The sequence below is a fragment of the Anser anser genome (assembly GCF_964211835.1).
Source record: "Anser anser genome assembly, chromosome: 5".
NCBI classification, from domain to species: Eukaryota; Metazoa; Chordata; class Aves; order Anseriformes; family Anatidae; genus Anser; species Anser anser.
Window position 1 is genome coordinate 1625189 of NC_139725.1, and position 22934 is coordinate 1648122.

General features: G+C 41.7%; 1 protein-coding gene across 13 annotated transcripts in view; it reads right to left on the minus strand.

Annotated features, from left to right (window-relative positions):
* The window catches only part of TEAD1 (TEA domain transcription factor 1), a 160586-nt gene that overhangs the window by 42181 nt on the left and 95471 nt on the right, over window positions 1–22934 (minus strand). For 5 of the 13 annotated variants that reach the window (XM_083836445.1, XM_083836444.1, XM_083836450.1 and 2 more), the window contains 3 exons: window positions 5069–5133; window positions 2205–2267; window positions 2054–2116 (listed from right to left, as the gene is read on the minus strand). In XM_083836445.1, coding sequence (XP_083692571.1) covers window positions 2054–2116; window positions 2205–2267; window positions 5069–5133 — 191 coding nt within the window. The remainder of the gene's footprint in view (window positions 1–2053; window positions 2117–2204; window positions 2268–5068; window positions 5134–22934) is intronic. The other 8 variants (XM_083836452.1, XM_083836446.1, XM_083836454.1 and 5 more) reach the window with 3 other exon arrangements.

Here is a 22934-nt window from a genome sequence, read left to right on the forward strand (position 1 = left end):
GGACCTGCTGGCCAGAAGGATGGGCTGAAGGACAGGGCAGCGTTTGCCACTGGTGATTCCTGAAGAGTGGCAAGTGCAGGGGCTGGCAAACCTGTCACTAGCATGCTCTCCATATCCATGGAGCAGCTGTTGAAGCAAACACCTTCTGTAGAGCAGCAGAGACATGGATATGGGAGACTCTTGATGAATCGATACATTTTTTGCATCAAAACGGTGGCTCCCTTGTTCTCTGCTCAGCTTTGGGAGAGCTGCAACCCACTGATGGGTGGGAAGTGGCAGCAAGGTTGGAAGGTCTTATGAAATATCTTGTTGCCCTAACATATCTTTCCTTCTTCGGGCGACTCCTCAAAATGAAAAATCCCTCTGGATCTCTATTTACTGCAAATGCTATCTAGGCTAGAGGTCTCAAATATAACCTAACAAGAGGTTAGCTAGCTGCTTTCTCCTTTGGAAAGCTTCAGTAAAAGTCAGATAGCAGGTGCAGCAATTAAGAATTTTATTTATTTATTTATTGCTTTAGAAATGTCTTCATATTTTATTTTTGGCATTGAGAAAATGAAATATTTCAGAAGAGTAAATCCAAAAATTTTGTTAGGCTTCTAAGCCTGCATTTTGGTATCTAGGTGAGTTTCCTGATTTTTGTAGCCCTGAGTGCTCAACAGTCCTATAAAACGCCCTGAGAGCTGCTGGTGCTGAGCACATCTGAAAGTAAGGCAGCCTACTCACATACTTAATTTTAGGCATCAAGGATTGACAATTTAAGCTTAAAATGCTACATATCTCTGTATTATTGCACCCTCGGTTAAAAAGCAGTATGTTTAGGTTGTCTTAGTTGTTCTTTACAAACCCCAACTGCTCAGCCAGTGCAGCTAAAAAGCCAGCCACCAACAGCCATACAAGCTTGCCAGCATGCTGCCCACTGCGGATGAAAAACCCAGTGCTTCTGTCAAGAAGGCCTATTACACAGCCAGGCTGTTATTTATACGCTGCAGTTCCAGGATTGTGGTAAGCATCCGCAGTGCTCACCACTTAGCATTGTGAAATTACTTTCTGAAATGTTTTTGCTTTTCAGCTAGAACAAAAACATGATTTGTTCTCATCTGAGGAAAAAAAAAAAACAATAAAAAGAAAAAAGGAGGGAAGTAAAAGATTTACAAGTTCCTTTGCTTTTTATTAAAAAGAAAAAAAAAAATCGACAGCAAAAATTGCAAAACACCCTCTTCCACTTTTAAGTAATACGAAAACAAAATGAGTCCCAGGGTCTCCACTGGAAAACTTGAAAAAACAAGCAATCCAAGAAATCCCCATTAAACATTTCCAAGAGTTTCTTTTTAGCCTTAGAATATACTTCATGGAAACCAGGGAAAATTGGGACGCGTACATTTCATCATGTCAGATTGAGTAAACATACTTAGTTTTCCCTGAACAGGGCTCTGACTGAGGCTCTCCAAAGAGTAAATGCCAATATTTTACTTTAAAAAACAAAATTTCAGAGAATCTTGTAAATAGTACGTAACTTCAGGTAATACTAGATTGTACTCCAGTAACACCTTGTAGCTAGAGCAATCGGGATAAGCTGTGCTCTCTGGCACAGCCTATTTTAAGTATTCTTGATAGCATTTCAAAAGCAGAGACAAAAAACATTTGGGAATGGGAAACAATTACCCCGATTACCTCTCTAGAAAAAAAAAAGAAAAAAAAAAGTAAAAAGCATCTACACAACTGCTTAAAAACCCTGTGTATTTAAATACACTCCTAGCACTCAACTGTTACAAAACCAAACCAAAAATAAAATAACGGGTTAAAAATCAGGTTTAGGTGCTGAGCTGTTACAAAGAGTAGCTCACTTTGCATTTGGACAGTGTTAAAACAATGTTTTTAATGTGAATGCTAGTGCAGAAACTGGAGATTAAACACAAAGAGACACAGACAGCTACCACATGCAGGAAAACGAGGTTACAGGCACGGCAGCACCAGGCGCTCGTCCATCACCGCGGGGAGGAGGAAGGGACAGGCATAGCAACCACAAGCCCAAAAGCAGAAAAGCGCATACCTTCAGCTTGGAATGAAAATCACGAGATTTCCTTCTGGCAAGAACCTGAATGTGACTAGACACCTGCAGGGTAGGGGAAGGGAGGAAACAAAGGAAAAGCCTGTAACCATGGAGATGAAAAGCCCCCTACAACTGGGCAAGCCAAACGTACCTTAATGGCGGCTTGAATTTCTCGAACTTTCTTTCTTGCTAAGACCTGTATGTGACTAGACACCTACATTGTTCAGGTTTATAGGAACAAAAAACAAAACAAACAAAAAAAAACAAACAAAAAAAAGAAAAACAAAAAGCAAATCAAATTTAAAATATCTATTTTTCTCTTTAAAAAAAGTAAAAAAAACTTTTCTGAGGGGATTGAGTTATTTGCATCTTCAGTAAGCTCTGCTGTTAAAGATACCACACTCCCAGCCAGATACCAAGCTCCTAGCACTGAGGCTTAACAATACAGGTCATCACTGCAGTGATTTGATTAAGGGAAAAAAAAGTGGAACCCACCAGGTTGTGCACTCAGCTACAAGAGAGAAGACAGTTCGCAGCTGGCTGAAGCTCACGTGCTTTGGGACTGACCCCATCTGCAGCCGGTCCCGCATTCTGGTGCAGGGAGCCCACAGGGTTTCCCCCCATCTGTCAGGGCTGCAGACACCCACCCTGACCTCTTGACACTAGGCTGGAGACGTTAGGGCATTGAGAAGTCTCATCCGTTAGTTAGGCTGGTGCTCTGCAGCTCCAACAAGGAGCCTCAGGCTGTGTTTTGGCCCCACTGCTATGCCCCAAGTTCTGGACCAAATGGTAAAATATTGATACAATACAGGTCCCAGAACCTGTTCTGCCTTTCTCTGCAATCTCAGCGTCAAGTCCACCTGCAAAACGCTCATGTAAGCAGACACCAGTAACTTGGCACCAGCTCAAGCAATGTCCAGGTTTGGTCCATTATCATTACGTTTTGCATTTCAATAAGAAATGTGTGTAAAGTCAGTCCTGCACAAGATCTGTTATTGGCCAGAAGTTATTGCCTGTGCAGTGAAGGGTCTGGGACCTGACTGACGTTTCTGTTTACTCAGGCACATGCTGAAATCCATGATATTGATGCTGAGGGTTTAATGATGCTGTCCAGCATTGCTCGGTACTGCTCAGCATCCTGCAGACCTCTATGTGAAGGTTTAAAAACTGCAGTGATGGTAAAAACTGCTAAAGAGAAATCTTTTATTCTTATTTGTCACAGGGCATACCATACCAGGTGGTGTGCAATTTTCCTAAGTTACAATTCCTGTCTGGGAAAGAACACAAGCAAAAGAAAAGGAGAAACAAAGCTTCATTTCCTCCCTCTGTAAGTCTATTCCATGACAATAGCACACAAACACACACACACAAAAAAAGCCTGTATTTTTAGTAGAGAAGCAAATAATAATGCATAAATGAGCATGGCTCCTGAAGGACACCTTCAGGGACTTCTTCAGAAACAGCTCAGGAACCAGTCTGCAGTAATTCAGTGTTATACTATTACTTACTAAGCAATTTTGTAGTCAAACATGTAGACCAAGTTTTGACACGTGTTCGCTTGTTTTGCTTTCAGTGGGATATTAGTGGTGTTAAAGGTTATACAGGAAGCACAATCATAACATTTAATTGCTCAGTTGAAACTCAGATATAATGACAATTGAACTTTTCTAGACAATTGTCAAAAGTGATTTATGAAAAATTATAGAGGGACATACAAGTATGGAGGCAGAACATCACCATATGTAAGCCATCACAACCCTCTTGGCTTCACTGCAGCTCTACTAGCATATACTGGCCAAAGATCTAGCCCACATAGTCTGTGTTTCAACTTCTGATGCAATATTAAGATCCCCAGTGTAGCCCCCGACAAGCAGAGTTCACATGGGCTTAACAGGGCAGAGCTTTCAACTTTTCTCTTTTGTTTCAGATTTCTTTGCCAATCTTTTGTTTATTCCTTCTCCATGCACTGCAGTTTCTCTCTTTTCTCATGGCTTTTTTCATCCCTCATACATATGTTTTCTTCCCAATTGACAAAGGACACCACCCAGGGCAAAGTATCACCCAGCTCAAAATGCTTTGAATACGAGCGTTGGCAGCAGGCCATCTTTGTGTGTGCTGACTCAGCATCACCTTTCTCTGCATTACAAAACACGTGTAGCATGGAAGCATACGAGACTCTGCCTTCCCCTTCATCAGTCACATGGATGGGGAGGAGGGGAATCTCGCACTTCATGTTAGAGAAAGCAAGGGGACTGTGATTTGCGAAGCATTTTGAAACAGCACAAGGGTTTAGTAACCACCACATTAACTACACAGAGCGTGTGCCTTCTGTAAGGCTGCTGATCACCGTGGATATTATAAATTAAAGGATTTAGTCATATGAGATAAGTTAATGGTTATGCGATAATCATCTGAAAAAGACTTAAGACTGGTTAGAGGTTTATTCTGACTCATTGAATGAAATCTTACCATGGTCACAGACCAGGAGCCTGAAGGCTCTTAGGGGATTTTTTTAAAAATTATTATTTCATCCTGTAGCAAGTACTGTCCATGAGCTGAGAGTATGATTAGGATCAGTCCTGCTACTTTTTATTCATTTACCTTTCATATCCAAGAATCATAAACTTTATAATATAGGTGAATTGGCTGGACATTTAGAAGCTCCATTATTCACCATCTCAAAATAATTATTACATTGTGTAATTGTCCATATAGAGAAATAAGGCACAATGCTTTATGCTTCTACTTTTACTTTTGATTTTTTTTTCCCAAACACAGGGATAATATCTTCATGTACCAGAGGCTAATAAAAAATGCACCTCCAACTGTCAAGGAAATGATGCACAACACAGAAATCTGGAGTTTTAAATATATGTCTTAAAAGCGTATATTAAATCAGAACAGTGAAGTCAACACATCATCTCATCAGAGCTGAAGCACAGACAGCCACTGCAGCCAGAAATGCCACGTTTTGTCATTCACTGACATGCATACTTCCCCACTGGGTTATTTTACCTGCTTCCTGGTCCGTGTCTTCCCTGTTCTAAGTTTGATGTATCTGGCTATCAATTCATTCCTACCTGAAACAAAGAAAAATGCACGGTAAGAGACAAGCAGCACCACACCATCATAATATTGGTATTGAAGTCCTGCAGCTGTTCACAGGCAAAGAGGCAACACCTTGGCCAGTGCCCAGGCTGGTCTTGGGCTGGAGACCCTCCCATCCTGGGGGCTGACATGATATTTGGGCTCCCCTGGTTTAGCTTCTGACTAAACCAGGTGACGTCTGACCCTAGGCCCACCTGGATCTCGGGAAGAACACGTACCACTTGAGCCAAAGCACCAATTACCCTGATGTTACAGCTTTATGTCAACTTTTTCTGCAACCTTAATTCTGAAAGTTGTAGAGCAAAATGTGCTCATCTTACCAGGGAGCACTTTGCCTCCTCCACTGACCATAATCAATGCGCCAGTTCAGCAGGTTATTAATCACACCCTTAACACCATGCACAAGAGTGGTCACCCTGCGGTGCAGAAGTTCTTGCTGCAGTGGGTCCGATCAACATGGTGGTTTGTTATTTAAAGCTCTATTTCTCTTGGAAATGTAGAGTATTCCAAGTTTCTAAAATGGCTATTTGACTCTTCTTCAATCATACATTATGCTACTTACAAACTAACATTTTCTTTACAAGTAATTTCCTTTCTAAATATTGCTGACATGGAAGATAACAAAGTTTACATGGTGCCCTGTTTATTTTCACTGCATATTATGTTACTTCTCCATGCATTGTGATAACTTAAATATACTTGTTCAACAAGTCCTAAGTTATGAAGCTATTTGCATTCAACACAGGGGAGAAGCATCAAAAATGAGAAAACTGATTTAGTAGCAAGCTGAAAATGGGAAGGCTAAGAAAATAACTTGTTACCCACCGAGTTATTTTGAAGTGGATGAGTACATAGCTGGGGACTGCAGAAAGATATTAGACCAGCCAGAGGCTCAAACTCGAAAGAGTCTGATGTGAGGGACTGACACGAAGTTTTCATGTAGCATGCCTGCTTCTGAATGGTATATTGTTGACTGGAAGATTGAATACAATTTGTTTAACTAGACTGTCATTTTCCTTTTTCCTTCCATTTCCTTTTGTCTCCCTCCCTGAACTTTATTTTATACCCTTTGTATAACGTCCAATGGCTCTTGTCTCTTCTACATTTTCTTTGTTAAATGGGTACTAGATAAGAAATAATGTGTCTCAGATCTGAGCTGTGTGTCCTCCAATTCCCTTTTTCTTTGCCTGGATTGTGTGTCAGGCTTCCCACAATGTGCCATGGTAATGGTGATGTGAGGCTTCTAGCTGTTCAGCAGGCCTCTTCGGGACAAAATTCAAAAGGTAAATTTTGCATGAGCAAACTAATAAACAACCAACATTTCTGCACACAAATGAGGGTTTTCTGCATGCAAAAGGAGCAGCTAGTTGCCTAGCTTCACAAAAAGACCTTGTCTTCTGCCTGGACAGCAGTCCTGCAGCACGTAGTGCCAAGAAGGTACCTGTTTCCACATGGAGCCATGGCCTTCATGTTCATGAGGTGAAACTAGCATAACACTCAGTTTCTGTATCTCAATATTCTCCAACTTTCATTATCATCATCATCCAAATAGTTCACTTCAAACAAGGAAGAACAAATCTGTAGAGAATTGAAACACTGCTTTACCCTTAACAAAAAAATCCCTGCAAAAGCGGGAACAGCAGCACTTCTAGGACCAACAACTGAGTACAGACAACTGATAATGTATAACAACTACACTTATTTCATGGAGGTATGAGGATGAGACCGGTTTTGACTCCTGCTGCTTCTGAGGCCTAATGTCCACTGTGAGTGAATTTTCATACCTGTGGCTGTCCCCCTGTGCTCCCATGCACTAACAGCAGCTACCCCATAGTGGCATAACTGCATATTCACTTGCAGGTCCTGGACATGAACAAATGAAGCTGCTTTACCCTTCATCAGTATTAAATGGAAAAGTTCTACAATGGAGAAGTGTCAAACAGTTTGGAAAACGGAACTGAGGGAGACGTTGAGAGCCTGAGACCTCAGCACAAGAAAGAGGAAACAACACGCCATGTTGACACGTAAACTAAGCAAGCTTTAGGCAAGAGTTTTACAAAATCTTTTGGCAGAGGCTTGGTATTTTCATGACTTTATACTGTCCCTTAAGGTTGTCCTTATCAGCAGCTGGTGACTCTGAAAGGCCAGTGACTCTAAAAGGTGATGTAAAGAACGTGTTGGCATCTCCATCCCCCAATCTGCACTGACCGTGTTTGGGATACATGGTCACAGAACAGGTCACTCCAGCCATCCCTACCTGGTAAGGCAGGCCTGTGCAGCCCTCAGCTGCAGCTCAGGCAGGAAGAGTTAAACCTTCTCATGGCTTCACAGTGTTCTTCCAAGTCAAGAGAGCTAAAAAATCTGTTTTTAAAAGAAAGCTCACAATCTCAGGCAGCCACTTAACAGGAAAAGAGTTTTATAAAAAAACACCAAGCACTGAAAGTCTAGACTGTATTATACAAAATAGCAGTCAAATGCTGTCTCCAGCTGAACCCCAGTCCATCCATGAAGTGCTCTGGCTTGAATTGAGAGGGGTTTTTACCAGCCGCTCTCCAGCCTGGCAGGGGTATGACTAACAAGATTGTGGTTTTGCAATGTGATGTCTTCCCTTAAGGTGAGGTCTAGCTGGAGTTCAGCTCAAGAAGAGTCAATATGGCATGGAATAATGTGACAAGGAGGAGGAGCTCTACAAGAAACCATGCAAAGTGACCAAGGCAACAGCCTTATTTTCCTTACAGCCATATTTTCAACACAGAAAAGAAATATGCACCCAGCATAGCCAGAGCAGAAGATATTCAAGCCTCATGAGGCTCAATAAATATCTTCTGCCTAGCCAGAATGATCTGAAAAGACAAAATATCTGTTCTGGACCACCAAAAAGCCATAAACACAAACATAAGACACAAACATAAGCACTGCCTAACATATACAAGATAGATGTCCCCAAGTAAAAGCTTACAGCCTTTATGTTATCTACCAAACACTAATGTTCTTCTTTACCAGTTCTGACAGATACTAACAGAAAAGATCTTATCTCCAGACCTACCAAGGCACAGAGAGGATTTTAGAGAAAGGAATCACAGAATCACAGAATTGTAGGGGTTGGAAGGGACCTCGAGAGATCATCGGGTCCAACCCCCCTGCCAAAGCAGGCTCCTTAGAGCAGGTTGCCCAGGTAGGCGTCCAGACAGGCCTTGAATATCTCCAGAGAAGGAGACTCCACAACCTCCTTGGGCAGTTTGTTCCAGTGCTCCATCACCCTCACCGTGAAGAAGTTCTTTTTGCATGTTGGTGCAGAACTTCCTGTGATCCATTTTGTGGCCATTGCCCCTTATCCTGTCCCCACAAACCACTGAAGAGAGGTTGGCCAAATAGCTCTGTCTCCCACACTTCAGGTATTTATAAACATTGATAAGAACCCCTCTCAGTCTTCTTTTCTCCAGGCTGAACAGACCCAGGTCTCTCAGCCTTTCCTCATAGGGAAGATGCTCCAGGCCCCGTATCATCTTTGTGGCCCTCCGCTGGACTCTTTCCAGGAGATCCCTGTCTTTTTTGTACCGGGGAGCCCAGAACTGGACACAGAAAGGAAGGCTGAATAATCCTAAAAACACTCTCCTTTTCTTGGCAATGAGAATTGTCTGAAACAAAAGAGGTTCAAGGAACTTCTTTAATTGGCCTCTAGAAACATTAGGGTGAAAAATGCCCATTAAAAAACAGATCTGCTTTTTTCTAGGAAGAGCTCAGCTGTGGAAATACTTTCCACGAACACCCTCCTTTTCTCTCCCTGTCACAGATCTAGCTGGGAAATTGCCTGGTAGAAGAGGAGAGGTCAGGTTTATGAACTGTAAATGTTCAGCTCCTTCTTCTTGTCATCTGCTATGACAGTTTCCTACTTTGAATGTTTTGGTTCAGGTATGAAAGAGAGGTGTGGGAAAGGTGCCCAATCAGATGAAACATCTTCACAGCACAGCAATCTTTTCCAAGGATCTTGAAAGGATCAGGAGAGGACCAAAAGTAGTATTTTATATCGGCTCCTCTTAGTGTTTGTTTTTTCTTTTAAATTCAGGCTTTATCTGTCATACCCTTCTGTACCACAACTGCAATTGCAAAACATGTTTTTTCTCTGTGCACTGATGGTAGGGAAGATGCATTTTAAACAACAGAACATCTTTTTCAGTCATGGCAGGAAGCAAAACTGGGTTTAGCTGCCAAACAGTGCCAGGCTTTGCCCACAAGGCAAGGTGGTGTGAATGCCACCTGGGTCCCTTGGGGAAATGGCCGGGCCCACTGGGTTCCCTTTGTCTGCCCCAGCATGTGCCCATCACTCTGAAGGAGGGAGAGGACAGTGATCCCTGACACCTCACAGGCAGCAAGGAGGACTGACATTTCAGGTCTTCTAGTCCTAAATAAGGAGAAGCAGCTGCAGAGTGGGGAGGCTTCCGCCCACCCCCCCAGGAGGCAGTTGTTGCTCTAACAGAGGGTTCTTATGTGTGGAAACCTCCCCCACTAACGCTATTTCCAACAACGCTTTAAAGAAGCTCACCATCAGCCCCCACAAAAGTCGCGAGGCTCCTAAGTGCCCCCTTCAGTGCACCCCCTCAGTGTGCCTCCAGGCCACCACAGGCAGCTCTGCTGGAACCTGTGTGAGCTGTGGATGTGGCCCCAGCCACGCCAGGACCCCTCCTCCGGGTGCAGGCCCCAGCCAGCAGCAGGGCAGACAGCATCATGGCCCCGCAGCGACACCAGGTGCTTGTGTGGCGGGTGGGTGGCTTTATTTAGAACATTAATAACACAAATTAAACCACTGCCCCCTTCCCCCCAGGCTCCCAGTAATAAGCACCATCCAAATGTGATAAAAATAGACAAGGACAGAAAATTAACTTGGTTAGTAAATTGAAAATGAACAGCTAATTTTAAACAGTTTCCATACTCAACAAAAAAATCTAGTAGTGACCAAGCAGAAAAGCCTATTTTTTTCAAATAAAGGTGAATTTCTCCAAATTCTGTGAGACTGTGGCTTGAAATGGGTATTTCTTATGCTTAGCACAAAGCCTGGATGCAGACCTGTATGCTGAACTTCTTATAAAACATCTTGTAAAACATCTCCCAGATCATCTTTGTGACTGTATTTTCACCATGGCAAAGCTCATCAGCTTTGGTAAACTCCATCTCCAGTTGCCTCTGCCTGAAGCTGGCCACCAAGTGCTGCCCACGTGCCTGGATGCCCAACCTGAGAGCTGGTGGGAGTTTGGCTCCTTTAGAAGCCCACTGGCGAGTTTGCCACGCATGGGGCAAGTGCCTGGGCAGCCCGTGTGCACACTGTGAGTGGCACCAAGTCCCTCTGTCTCAGCTGTTCAGCACAGGCTGAATCCACGTCCCAGCTAGTCACAGGGTCCATGCACAGGCGCCATCAGCGGGACGTGGGCTGATTTGGAGTTTTTCCTGCATCAGGAGGTAGCTGCAGGGCCCCCGGTGTGGCCAAGCTGCTCTGCCGCCATACTTGGCCCTGGTGCTTTCCTGCTCCATTTTGCCGGCAGAATAGCCACCTTTGGGAGAGCTTGCGCAAAATTTGCCAGTGCCGCTTTCTGAAGACGCTTGAAAGCTAAATTGGCTAACAAAAAGCCTCTTGTAGATTAAAGAGCTCTGTAAGTCAACAACTGGCTAAGCAGTTTAAACCCCTAAGTAAGGCATCCTCTATTTAAACGTTATAGGCAAATCTAATTTAAGCTTTTAAAAATATTATGGGCAGGTGTTTAAGTCGCCCGCACCCTGGGTTTCACCAGGGCTTCGGAGGGGGATGGGTGGCGCTTCCCAGGCGGGCAGCATTTTGTTCAGACAAGCTTTCTGCACAAGGCCACGTGATGCAGGCCAAATAAACAGCATCTGGGGATTTTCAATTACAGACCTTCACCCAGCATGCCTGCACTGTAATCTCTACCAGATGAGGCTCAGGCCTCACTATTTTCAATAATTCACACACTGTGTACACATAACATGACAATAAGGGCATTCATGCAACCGCCTGATTCGCACATCAAAGCTCCCAAATGGCCAGCTGTAAGCATGCTTACTGCTGAATAATTCATTCTTTTCACAGGCTTGAAAAAACGCTCAGCGGGAGTTGGCAAGCTTGTGTTCTTTCCTGTGTGGTATGCTAACTCAAATTTTGAAAGAGGTACAGCCCCACTAAAAAGAGTCAGAGATTCAACTATTTAAATGTGCATTTGCGAGCTTTTGGATGGTTCCTTAAAAAAAAAAAAAAGCCATCAGCTATATGAGCTACGTTTCCAAGTGAGTTGAGGAGATAAGATGAAATAGCCTGCATGTTTTCTGGGGCAGGTGTTTAATAAAAATAAAATGAATAAACTGTTTTCCTGATGGTAACATTTGTTTTACATGTATTATTCCTTGCTGAGTATCTTAGATATAGCAGATGCATAAATAGTCAACAAGTTTGGTGAACTTGAAATTTCCACTTAGCATAAATTTTCTACTATACGACAAAGGGGGGTTTAGTTAAGACTAACACGTATGAAAAAGGCAAACAGAAACACCAGAGCTAATTTTCTGTAACTCCTGTTTAGTGTTCTTACAGCTCTGGGTTGAATACTCATTTATAGATGATATTTCAACAACTCACGTTTGCAGCTGTGTCTCTGAACATTTTAGCTTGCAACCTGTGAGTATTCCAGATTTTGAAAATACTTCAGCTTTACACAACAGACACACCATTTATTTAAGGAAAAAAAAAGGAGAAGAAAAAAGAAGGGTCTGCTTCATAATATCAAGTTTTCTTTACTGTCAGTCAATGCCAGAAGCAGCAGGATCAACTAGTCGTGACCTCTCCTTATAGCAAACACATGCTGCTTACCAGCTGTGGACTGTGTTTTTTACACCCTTTTCTCTATCACTCAGAATGGCTTCCTCCTAATCACAATAATCCCAAAAGTGCTAAAACATATCAATCGTCCTTTAAGCCCTGCCTACAAAAGGCCAGCCGTCCTGCCTTTATGGGCTTGTCCCACAGCAGCTGATACTTCATTCAACTACAAATCCAATTTAGCAGTTACAAGAGGTTTAGCATCACTGGAAAAATATTGGTGTTGATCCTGCACTCTTAAGTCAGCAAATATTCCTTTGCCATATTGTTTAGCTTTTTCTGCCATATTTACACTTCTGCTGGATTTCCCTGAGTGACTTCAACAACAGTATTTAACCTCTGAACTGGTAATATTTACAGTTAATCAAACAGCAATCTTTAAAATATGTTTACCACAATTACAGAAACATAAGCCTATTTGTATTCCAACTGTTACATTTCTGAAAAAAAAAAAAGCAATAACCAACAACCCTAAAAACAAACACAGTCATTTCATTCAAAACCATAAAGCACATTTATGTACTAGTTATGCAGGATGTTATTTATTATAGCCCTTTGGGCAAGTTCACAGCAATTCTTTCACTTATGTATTTTTAATTGCCAAATGAGCCAATGCAAACCATTCCTTGATCCCCCTCTGCTTTTTTTTTCCCCCTTTAAACAGCAGTGTAAGTATATGCAATGCCTCAAAGTAAAGATGAGAGACCGTTTTAGGGAATTTACCATTCACTAGCCCAAATCTGCAAATCTGTGGGACCTCTCAGTTTAGACAGCCTTCAATAATGGGAATGTAAGGCAGGAGTCAGCTCCTCTGGCCCTGTGGGAGAGAATGGGAGCTGCGTCTCTCTTGGTTTGCAGCAAAAACCTTTGGCCCCAGACCCGCATCAAACACTGGCTTCTACCTCTCTGCATGGACACTTGCTGGAGAGCTGAGGACACAGGCAGGTCCCCACGGTCCCCCAGGGCTGCAGGAGTGGGGCTGCGGCCAATGAAAACTGACCAAGCACCTGTTACCTGCTTGAGCTCATTGCTTAACTCCTGCACTGATACCTTCCCACTTGAAGGCTCTGGCTCTCCATTTGGATAGGGACCGCAAAGGAAAGCGGTCATCTCCGGACTGGACTGGGATGAGACAAAGACCTTGGGTTCCAAAAAGGGATTACGAGGGCTGCCCGAGTGGTGGGTGTGCATGGAGACACACACACGCACGCACCAGATTACAATAAGCTACTTAAGTATGATTATACACAAATTAACTGCTTGCAAAGTGTACTGTAACCAGGTTGCCCAAGAGGATAGGGAAAAGAAAAGATCCAAGAGAGAAAATAACCGAAATAATCCTTTTGGATGCTAATGAGCTAACAATTACAATGAGTCACTGAAGTTATATCATAATGATACTCCCAAAGAAAAGAATTTTTTGTGTATTGTATTGAAAACAACAACAACAAAAGGATCCCAGATTGAAGCAATACCACAACTTAAATTATACAGCAAAAGGGAAGTGACCTAATGGTAGCATGGAATGATACTCTTGTCATGTTGAGTCCTAACCTTTTGGTTTTATCTCAGCCTCAGTTTTAAACAAAACAACAAAAGCGACCTATATACACATCTGGTTCAAAACTCTTTCCTGACACTAATGCAATGCATTGGATTCTGTTTGGCAGGTCTTCACACTGGGAAATATTCCATAAAAGCTATGTTTATTAATTTTCTTCTTCAGAGTTTTTCAAAACACAGACAAACCATATTTCAAAGAGAAAGAAGAGTGATCCAGAGATCTCTCTGAATATTCATTAATTAATATTTTGTCAGTGTCAGTTGTCTCAACAAAAGAAGGTTTTATAATTTACTCTAAGCCTTGTTTAATTAAAATGCTACAAAAATACATGGAAATATTTTGCTCCTTTATATTATTTTCTACTTGCTGTAAACTGTATTTTACTGCAATCAAAAACGCATTTCAAAACAAACAGCAATTTTAGGCTGTTTCTTTACAAAGAAATCCCCACACGAAAAAAATCTCCAGACTTGACCTTTGCCATCTATCTGGATCAGCTACAGATGTTTAGTAGATTACATAAAAACCTAGATGTCCTTAATCTGACATTCTTTTTTTTTTCCTGCTATGATAGGAACTCTTAATAACCTATCTGTGAAGACCCTGTACAACTTCCACATGCATATGTAATTACTGCCTTGCTTTCCAAGGTAGCCGCAATTCTTCAGTGACATAAGCTCAGAAAACAGGAAGATTTTTGCCCAGCACTACTGACAAAAAGTCTGATTTGGACAGGAATCCTTCAAATACACAGACAATGGGCTGGCTGACCTGTCATGCATGATGGCTGAGTTAAGGGGATTAAAACCACTATTTGCATTAGAATAGATAAAAATTAGCAAAATAGAATTTCTCAGTAGGTGGTTTCATTTCTGTTTGTTCTCGTAGGCAAAATGAAGTTCATTTTTAAAGGAATTATGATTGTTTAAGTAATGCTCATTTGCAGAAGAGAAATTCTGGATGACAGTTTGCTTTCTATTGTTTATTTTTTAAGGAAACAGTTTTAACTATGATTACAACAGTATTTTTTCCCCCTCATGTTTAATATTAAAGCATTGCATAACTACAATGTTCCAACCTCTTCAAGCTGTACGTGTATCTTGATGCTTACATGTTTCTAACTTGTATATATACCAAAAAGTCTTTTGAATTCAGAGAGGAATGATCCAAAAGACCACAAAATTACTTTAAATTGTATATTGATACGTTGTTGTGGTTCTGAGTAGGAGCTTGCAACTCAAGAACTGTAAAAAGCAGCTGCCTGAAATACGGCATGTTTCTTTTGACTGAACTCATATTGCACACAATGATAGTACTTAAAAGACCGAGAAATGGCTGCACAAAGTAACATAATGAAAGACTCACCTTAAAGAATAGGTGAACCTTAAATGCATTATATAGCATTATATTGTTTATACAATGCAATTTCGAAAGAAATCTGTATGAACAAGCATACAAGATGGAAAATACATATAGAAACTCTGGAAATATCCATGGACTGTCTCCTCTCACTCCTGCATACAGCAATTGAGATTTGCCTGTCAAACAAGGGTGCAGACCTGTAACATGAATGGAGGTCCCCCTCTTTTTAAGGCTCATGCATACGATCTGCAGACAGCAAGCAGCCTCCAGAAAATCCAGTACATTTTTAAAAACATCTCCATGTACTGCCAAATATGCCTTTGAACTCCTCTCCTGTTGTAATGGCAGACTACAGTCACACCGGGGATATATTCTTCTATGCCCCACCACAGCATTAGGAGAGAGCAAAGCAGAGGCAATAAGCAGGTAAATTTCTCCTACCAATGACATTACAAACAGGAAAAGCTGTGACATGATTTTTCAACTCAGCATTTACTGTAATGAGATTTTAAGAGAGCAGGTCACTTCCCTTGCTCAGCGATTGGGATTCTGGCCAAATCCAGAGGTTGTCTAGAACAGGTCAATGCTGAGGATGGCTCCTGGGGCGGGGGTGTTCATCTGCAGGGGAGGGAGGACCATGCGAGCTGCCTTCATTTGCAGCTCCACAGACTCCGCGCCGGCATTTCCTGCAGCTCTTCATAAAAACTGTTTATTTAGCTTATGAATTATTTGGTGTCTGTGTCCCATGCAGCTAAGATGCTTTATTTTCACAGCAGGTGCAAAGAGGTATTTAAATTTGCATTATATCCAGGGTATTTACACTCAGTTTGTGTTAGTTGACAGTTTCTGACAGCAGATGGGCCAAGTGGAGAAACTTTTGACCAGCATATGAAAGAGCTTGGGATACATCCAACCCTAACCTTGGTTTCCAAGTTATTTCACAAGCACAAAGTAACGTTTTGTGGAGATTTTACAGCTAACAATGTAGCCCTAGCTACAGTACAAAAGTATTTTGCTCCAATTGTGAACCTACAAGAGAGACCCATAACATACTTGAGCTAGAGGGTAACTCATTTCTTGCAAACCTGGCCTCAAAACATGCTTAAAATTGGGAATACTTACACTCTTTTTAGCCTAAAGAAAGAACAGTTGGATCTGTCCATGCTTCCAGGTGTGATATGAACCTGTCTCATCAGCTGCCCATTCCTGCCTCCCTGCTGGGCCTGCCTGGGCCACTGACATTTGAGCTAGTGTGACGTGGAAGTTCGATATCCCTGCACTCCTGAAGGATCCCTGGGGCATCAGCCCAAGGGGAGAAAGAAACCCTAATGCCATCACGAACGCAGGTATGAGACTACAACAAGCTGTTACAAAAGACACCACTGCCTCTTTTGAAGCACGGCCATGACAGACCACAATGAACAGCTAAGTAATCAACTGATACAATACCATAATCAATTTTGTTTAAATTTCAAAGTGTTGCTCATAGCCTGCTCATTCATCAGCGTGAAAAACGCCTGCCTGGCTCCTCCTGTCCCTCTTCCCCCAGGCTCTGCCACCTCCAGCAAGTTGAGCAGCTCGCAGCCTGCTCCAAGCAGTGTAACCACTGCGCTGCTGATTTCATTATCACTGAAAACACCCATTGGTGCCTTTCAAAATCTGCAGGAATATCCTGGAAAGTCAGAAGGAAGTTTTGCATAGTGTATCTGCTAAGTGCATTACAGTCATAACATTTGTAATTTTCTTTTCAAATTATTATACTTAAAGTGGCTACTTCAGATGATAGGGGGGCTTTATTAAAAAAATTTAAGGAGTATAACATGCCAGAGAACAAGAAGATAATTACAATTATTTATAATCTTTTCACCACTTATTTATTTCTACAGTAAATCACAATTTTCTTTCACTCCCCAACTCATGCCTTTACATAGCATTTATCTAAAAAGCATGCATTTGGAAACCTTCTCTTTGTTTTGGATAAATAAGTAACCAACTGTGACATGGCTTCAGTGTAATTCTTAATCCTGCTTTCTTTTAGGCATGATGTGTTAGGAGACACCGCTTCAGCCAGGTTGCTTTGTGGCCAACTGCCACTGATGTGGGGCTGGGAGATGGGACCCAGCTTCCAGCAGCGGCTCTGCCATGTTACTTTGTTGAGTCCCTTCTCTCTCTTCACAGTTTTTCCCTTTTACAGAGGTTAGGTCTCTAAAAATGGTGGTAGAAAAGCTGCATAAAAGCTGAATCCCCCTTTCTACCTGATGTGCCTTCCCAACAGCGCAACTATCATTATATTCCAATCCCACCAGCAACAAGGGACATTTCAGGAGGGGCAGCAACACGTTACTCCTCAGCTCCAACTTGCCTTGCTGGCGGCGGTGGGCCCAGGGCCGCCACTGGGACATGGCAGGGGGACAGGTCCCAGAGCAGCACCATGGGAAGGTTATTTTGCAGGCACTACCACCTAATGGGCAAAGCCCTGAACAAGACTCCTGCACCTTACTTCTAACTTGGCCAGGGGCCAGATGGATGCACCCTGACACATGGAGAACTGTGCTGCTGAGTGAAGGAGTGGTCGTGCACTTCACTGGTGAGCAGCAAAGACCAATAAACGAAACAAGTTTGTAAAGTGTTAAATACTGTATAGCTGGTTTCATCCTGCTGACACTCATATGAATTCAGACAAATCCTCTTGGCAAAAGGGTACTTCAGATCAGTGACTATGCAATCAGCATCCTCTTCCTAATTCACAAGTTTCTGTCCATGCAAGCACACAAATAACTATCCTGTCCCGTGCTAAAACACAGGCAATGCACAGAGTGCAATACCTAAATTTCTGTCAAGTTCACTTAGCACCAGATCTCTCAGTTTTATGAATTTCCAAACACTCTGCTATATTTCAATCTTTTTCAGTACATGTATTGGTCCTGAAAGCTTTTTCATGAAGGCAACTGGCAAGTCCATACTCAGCCCAGCAATCGCACCAGTATCAACATTTTAGCACACTAGGTTTTTGCAATTCAAAGGCATAAAGAAATGGTCATTGCATTGGCCAAATAAGGTCCACCTGACACTGGACAAAACTGGATAATATATGCATGAAGAGATTAAAGTAGTGCTGCAGAGACTTATCAGGAGTGCTTGCAATAGTAATGCCCTTTCATCTTTTGTGAAACACATGTGAATATATCAGTACTCACCCCTCCAGACGCTAAATTGAGCCATAGGCTGATTTTCCATAAGTCCAAGAAGTAAAAATACACTTAGTTACCTCTGAGGCTCACAAACGTTTATATGAAGCTATAAAAAAGCTGATATTTAAAACAACAAATTCATTTAAAAGAAAATGAAAGTTTGTTTCTGGTATGGCCAATGCAGTTACATGTTTTCTGTTGGGGTGAATTTATAGCCACATTATGGCTGTCAAAGAGGGTAGTGAGCCACAAGGATTTCCAGATGCCGTGTGTGAACTTTCTCATTTCCCCAACTATACTAAAGTACATTATCACCCAAACGCAAACAAGCTTTAAAAAGTATCTATGATTAAAACATGTGTGGCCCCCTTGCCTGAACTTAAACAGATTCATTTTTTTTCCTTTCCTTTCCCTTCTTTTTAAGCCATGAGAGACCGTACTGCAGCACTCCCCAGGGGCCTAATGCTGATCTTACTGATGTCAACAGTAATACCTCAAGCTGCGTCCCTTCAGCATGCTGCACTGTGTCAGTCAGAAAACCTGCCTATGTCAAGCAGTGATGTCTCACTTTTAGAAAGTCAGTCAAAGGGGGGGGGGGGGGGGAATTGCTGCCACAACATTTCTCTTAACAGCTCTAAAGGTAAAAACAGAGATCTGAAAGGAACACAGAAGATAAAAGGAAAAGCAGGTTCAAGTTTCTCCTGTAGCTGTAAATGTAACTTGCTGCACCAGAAGATGGCTGTGAGGGACCTGTCCCACTGTACCACCACCCACAAACAGCAGAACCAGCTTCCTGCACAGGGACTGACCTAACACCCAGCAGTGCATTTGCAGAGATGGCAATCCCATGACAAAAGGCACACAAATGCAAAGCCCACCTCACAGATACCTTCTGCAAAGCTGCAGCAGAAGGATCTCTCTTCTGGCTGCTTGGGATTGCTGTGCTCTCAGGCATGAGGCCCTCAGGTGGGACCAGGTGCAAAAAACCACCTTGCAATTAATTAATGACCCTTCCAGGTCTTACTAGAACAGTAGGAGAATTAAAGCTAGAAAACCTCACGCAAGGGAGCGAATTTTTGTTCCCAAGTTAATTTGTTGTTAAAAAAGGAAACAGAATTTATGCAAAGATCAAACAAAATGGTGATGAAATGAAGATAGAGATACAACCATCATAAAGCTCTTGCTGAGTAGTCCCCACTGATTTGTATTTATTTACAGTGAAAGCCATGGTCTCAAAGCAGATGTTTTGTTAAGTGATGTTAACTTGAATGTTTTGCTGAAGATGAAAACTGAATGGGAGATGCTGAGTCCAAAGCAGAACTGTCCCCTCTATCCCGTATCTGGAAGAACATCAGCAGCAAGATGTTGGGTGGGAGCAAGGAAAACAGGTTTGCTCAAAATCCAGAACCAACCAGATATCTGTTAAGGAAACAGGGGCATGACAGTGTCTCTCACTCTAGCTAGAGAACTTTTTCCCCAGTTTTATAAAGTAAAACCACAGGAGGGCCAGGGACACAGCAGTACCACTTCTGAGTTATGCTTAGCAAAAGCAAAATGAAGCCTGAGCAAAGCCCTGCATCAACCACAGCAATGGCAACAGAAATGATTGTATGGCAGTTTTAACAAATAAGCTTTTGTCCACTGTCTCAAGAAATGGTTTCTGTGTCTTCAGGTCTTTCTTATGGTCCTTCCAAAGGGGGTATATACAACATATGCCTCAGATATTAAAAGGACAGTCTTAGAAGCATTCTAGCAAGTCCCTGAAACTGTTTTCTTAATCATACCAGATCAAGTTGGCTTGCAGTTATGCTATAGCAGTTTCTGAAAAAAGCATAAATCTGAGTAATAAAAACGGTCCCTCAGAAACTGTCATGCTGTATATTCATACTTAGAAGAGAGGAATTGAATCGCTCGTACAGCAACAGCTGCAAACTCAAGGTGCAGTGCATGCAGGCTTAAGAAACAGAAAATAGCCAATGCAATTATTTCCAGAAATTTAGGACAAGTCAATATGGACAAACACCTTTTGAAATCTATACAGGGTAAATCATTGCCTTGCTGCAGTATCATGACTGAAACTGAACCGCCTGAGTATTCAACCTCTTCTAGCTAAAGAAACTCATCCAGAGTGCCTGCAGCACCTGTCAGCGCTTGATACTCCAGTCTTGTTAAAAACCTGAGTTAGTACGTGGAAAACAAAAGTGACATTAACAGTGCTTTGAAAACGATCACTCTGGCTTCTTCATCTTTTCATTTCCATTGGATTAATTGAAGACATCAACTAAAATGTAAGCCAATTTAGAAAAGTTTTTAAAATTCACTAAATCAGATCTTTCCATCCTAGTGTTTATTTCCTATATGGGAGCTAATAGCTCCCATTATAGCAGGCTTTTGTTTGCAACTTTTCCCATTCTTACCTGGACAAAGGGCTCTCTCTCATTCCCCAGATTTAAAAAAAAAAAAAAAAAAAAAAAAAGTTAAGATGGCAGGTGTGAGTAAGTAAGTGTGAATATGAGCTAAACTGCATTAGCAGCTCTCAAAATTTAATTCGCAAACACATACACCTGAAATATTTGCTTATTCTTCAAGCGCTGGAAATACTTTGACGTGTGTCTGAGAAAGTGGATCTCCACAGAAAACAGGTATCAGTCTGCCTTCTTTCTGTGCCTTCCCAAACACAACTCCTAAAGGCTCCTGCCTGCCTAGGTAGAGGTGTAAATGTCAGGGTGTTAACACAAGAGAGAAAGCAGACTGACCCACCCACGGCCACCAGGCAGGTGCCTGGCAGTGTACATACAGACACTGGAACTGTGCTGTGGCAGGATCCAGGTCTCTTACTTGAAAATGGCTTTGCTTGGTCTCCACCTTTGCCAAAGAGCTGTGGAATGTTATCCTCCATCCACAGTCCACCCTGTCAATGTTATCTCTTAAATTAAGAGTTGTCCTTGCATTGCTGCCGATGTACTTCTGTGAGCAGCACATAGGGCCAACGAGAGCTGGCTTCCTAAGGCTCTGGGTCCTAACAATGAGAGCTTTTGCAAGGATCCTGGTTTCTCCTGAGGGCTACGTTCAGCCTTTCTCCAGCAAGATGTTCCTAGGGTCTCTTTCCCATCTAAATACATCTCGTTTCCAGGAACTTAAAACGACATATGCTAAAGAACATCACCTCACTCCAGTTTGGTAAACACCAAGAAGGGATTGGCAGAAGTTAGTGTGGAGAACTCAGACAGACAGACATACGCTTGTGGACCACTCTGGAGCTGTCGACAAATGAGAAATTCAAGAGAGAGTCCTGTTTCAATGTAGTATTCAAATCTGAATTTGAAACCGAGCAGCTTATGACATTTGATTGCAAACTGTGGGTGAAGAAAACTCATCTCTGCTAAGTTTGCCAGCTAGATCCTCTATCCTTTTAGTAAGCAGCTGTAAAGATCACAAGAAAAGAACAACAGAGACCAAACTGGATCTAGAAGTTTACCTCTTCTAAAAGATGTTCTCTTCTAAGCTCATAGTTTCATGTGCTTGAGCACAGAAGGTAGCAGAAACCTGGCTTTATGATTTTTTAAAATTATTTTTTTTAAGATCTTTATGTTGGATACCTTAGTGGACAAAAATAACATTCAGTCCCAGTTCCTTCATCTGGTCTGTTATATAGCTTATGGTTCACATACTTAACACATACCCTCTTACTAAAATTGGATTAAAATGTTTTAAGATTGGATAGAAATAACTAATATTTTAATATGCCAAAATGTTTATGGGTGAAAAGACTGAGACAGTAAAATTGTTGAACTTTTAACTTGAAGTAAATGTTTATCTGGCTTTAGGAACGAATAAATTCTATTAACTAATGTATATTAACTACTAAAGTACTCTAATTTGAGAAGCTTAAAACCAGTACAAATTATATAAATGAAGCATGCTTAATATCCATGCTTAAGGTCAGTCTTGTTCCTTGGAATTTGAAAGGTTGTTCAACAATTCAAGTTGTGGTCAGTGGCATCTTAAGGTGTGTATATAACCAAGAGCTTGATTTTAAATACTTTTTTCTTTTAAATTTTGTCATGAAATACATTTTTAAAAATCCTCTTTTTTCTCATATAAATGTGTTAGGTGTTTTTTTTTTTTGTTTGTTTGTTTGTTCGTTTGTTTGTTTTCCTGAAGTGTGGGAAGCAAACCCATCTAGCATTCAATACTGGGATCAGTAAAAATCGTTGGCCTGAAAGTTCAGGCTGCTTTCTACAGCACAAAATCCAATACATCCAATAAGAGATTACATTAAATTTGACCTAACCAGTGGGCATGGTTCTTTATCCAGAAATAATGTCCTTTTGCACAAAACCAGTATTTTGAAGGATCATATCTTAAAGTGACATATGGAATATAAGACCTCTTGTATTCCCAGGAAGATTACACTAAACTGAGTGATGTTACACACTTATATCCAGTAAGACAGAAGCACCAACTGAGTGACGTAGGAACAGACCTCAAGCATTATCACCCAATACTTTTTTCAGTGACAAAGAAATTCTACCACTTCATCTAGGAACAAACTCATCCAAACATAGTTTAGCCTGTAAGAAGAACAAAGAAATGGACACATTTCACTGGAAATAGACACGTTTCCAGAAGACCTTCTTTGCACAAGATTTTCCTTTTTTTTTTCTTTATCACCCCATACAACCTGCAACGCAAATGCAGGGTTCAGTTCAAAAAAAAAAAAATACCAGCATGCTGAAGGCATCTGGAAGAGCAGTAAATTACAAGTAGATTGGA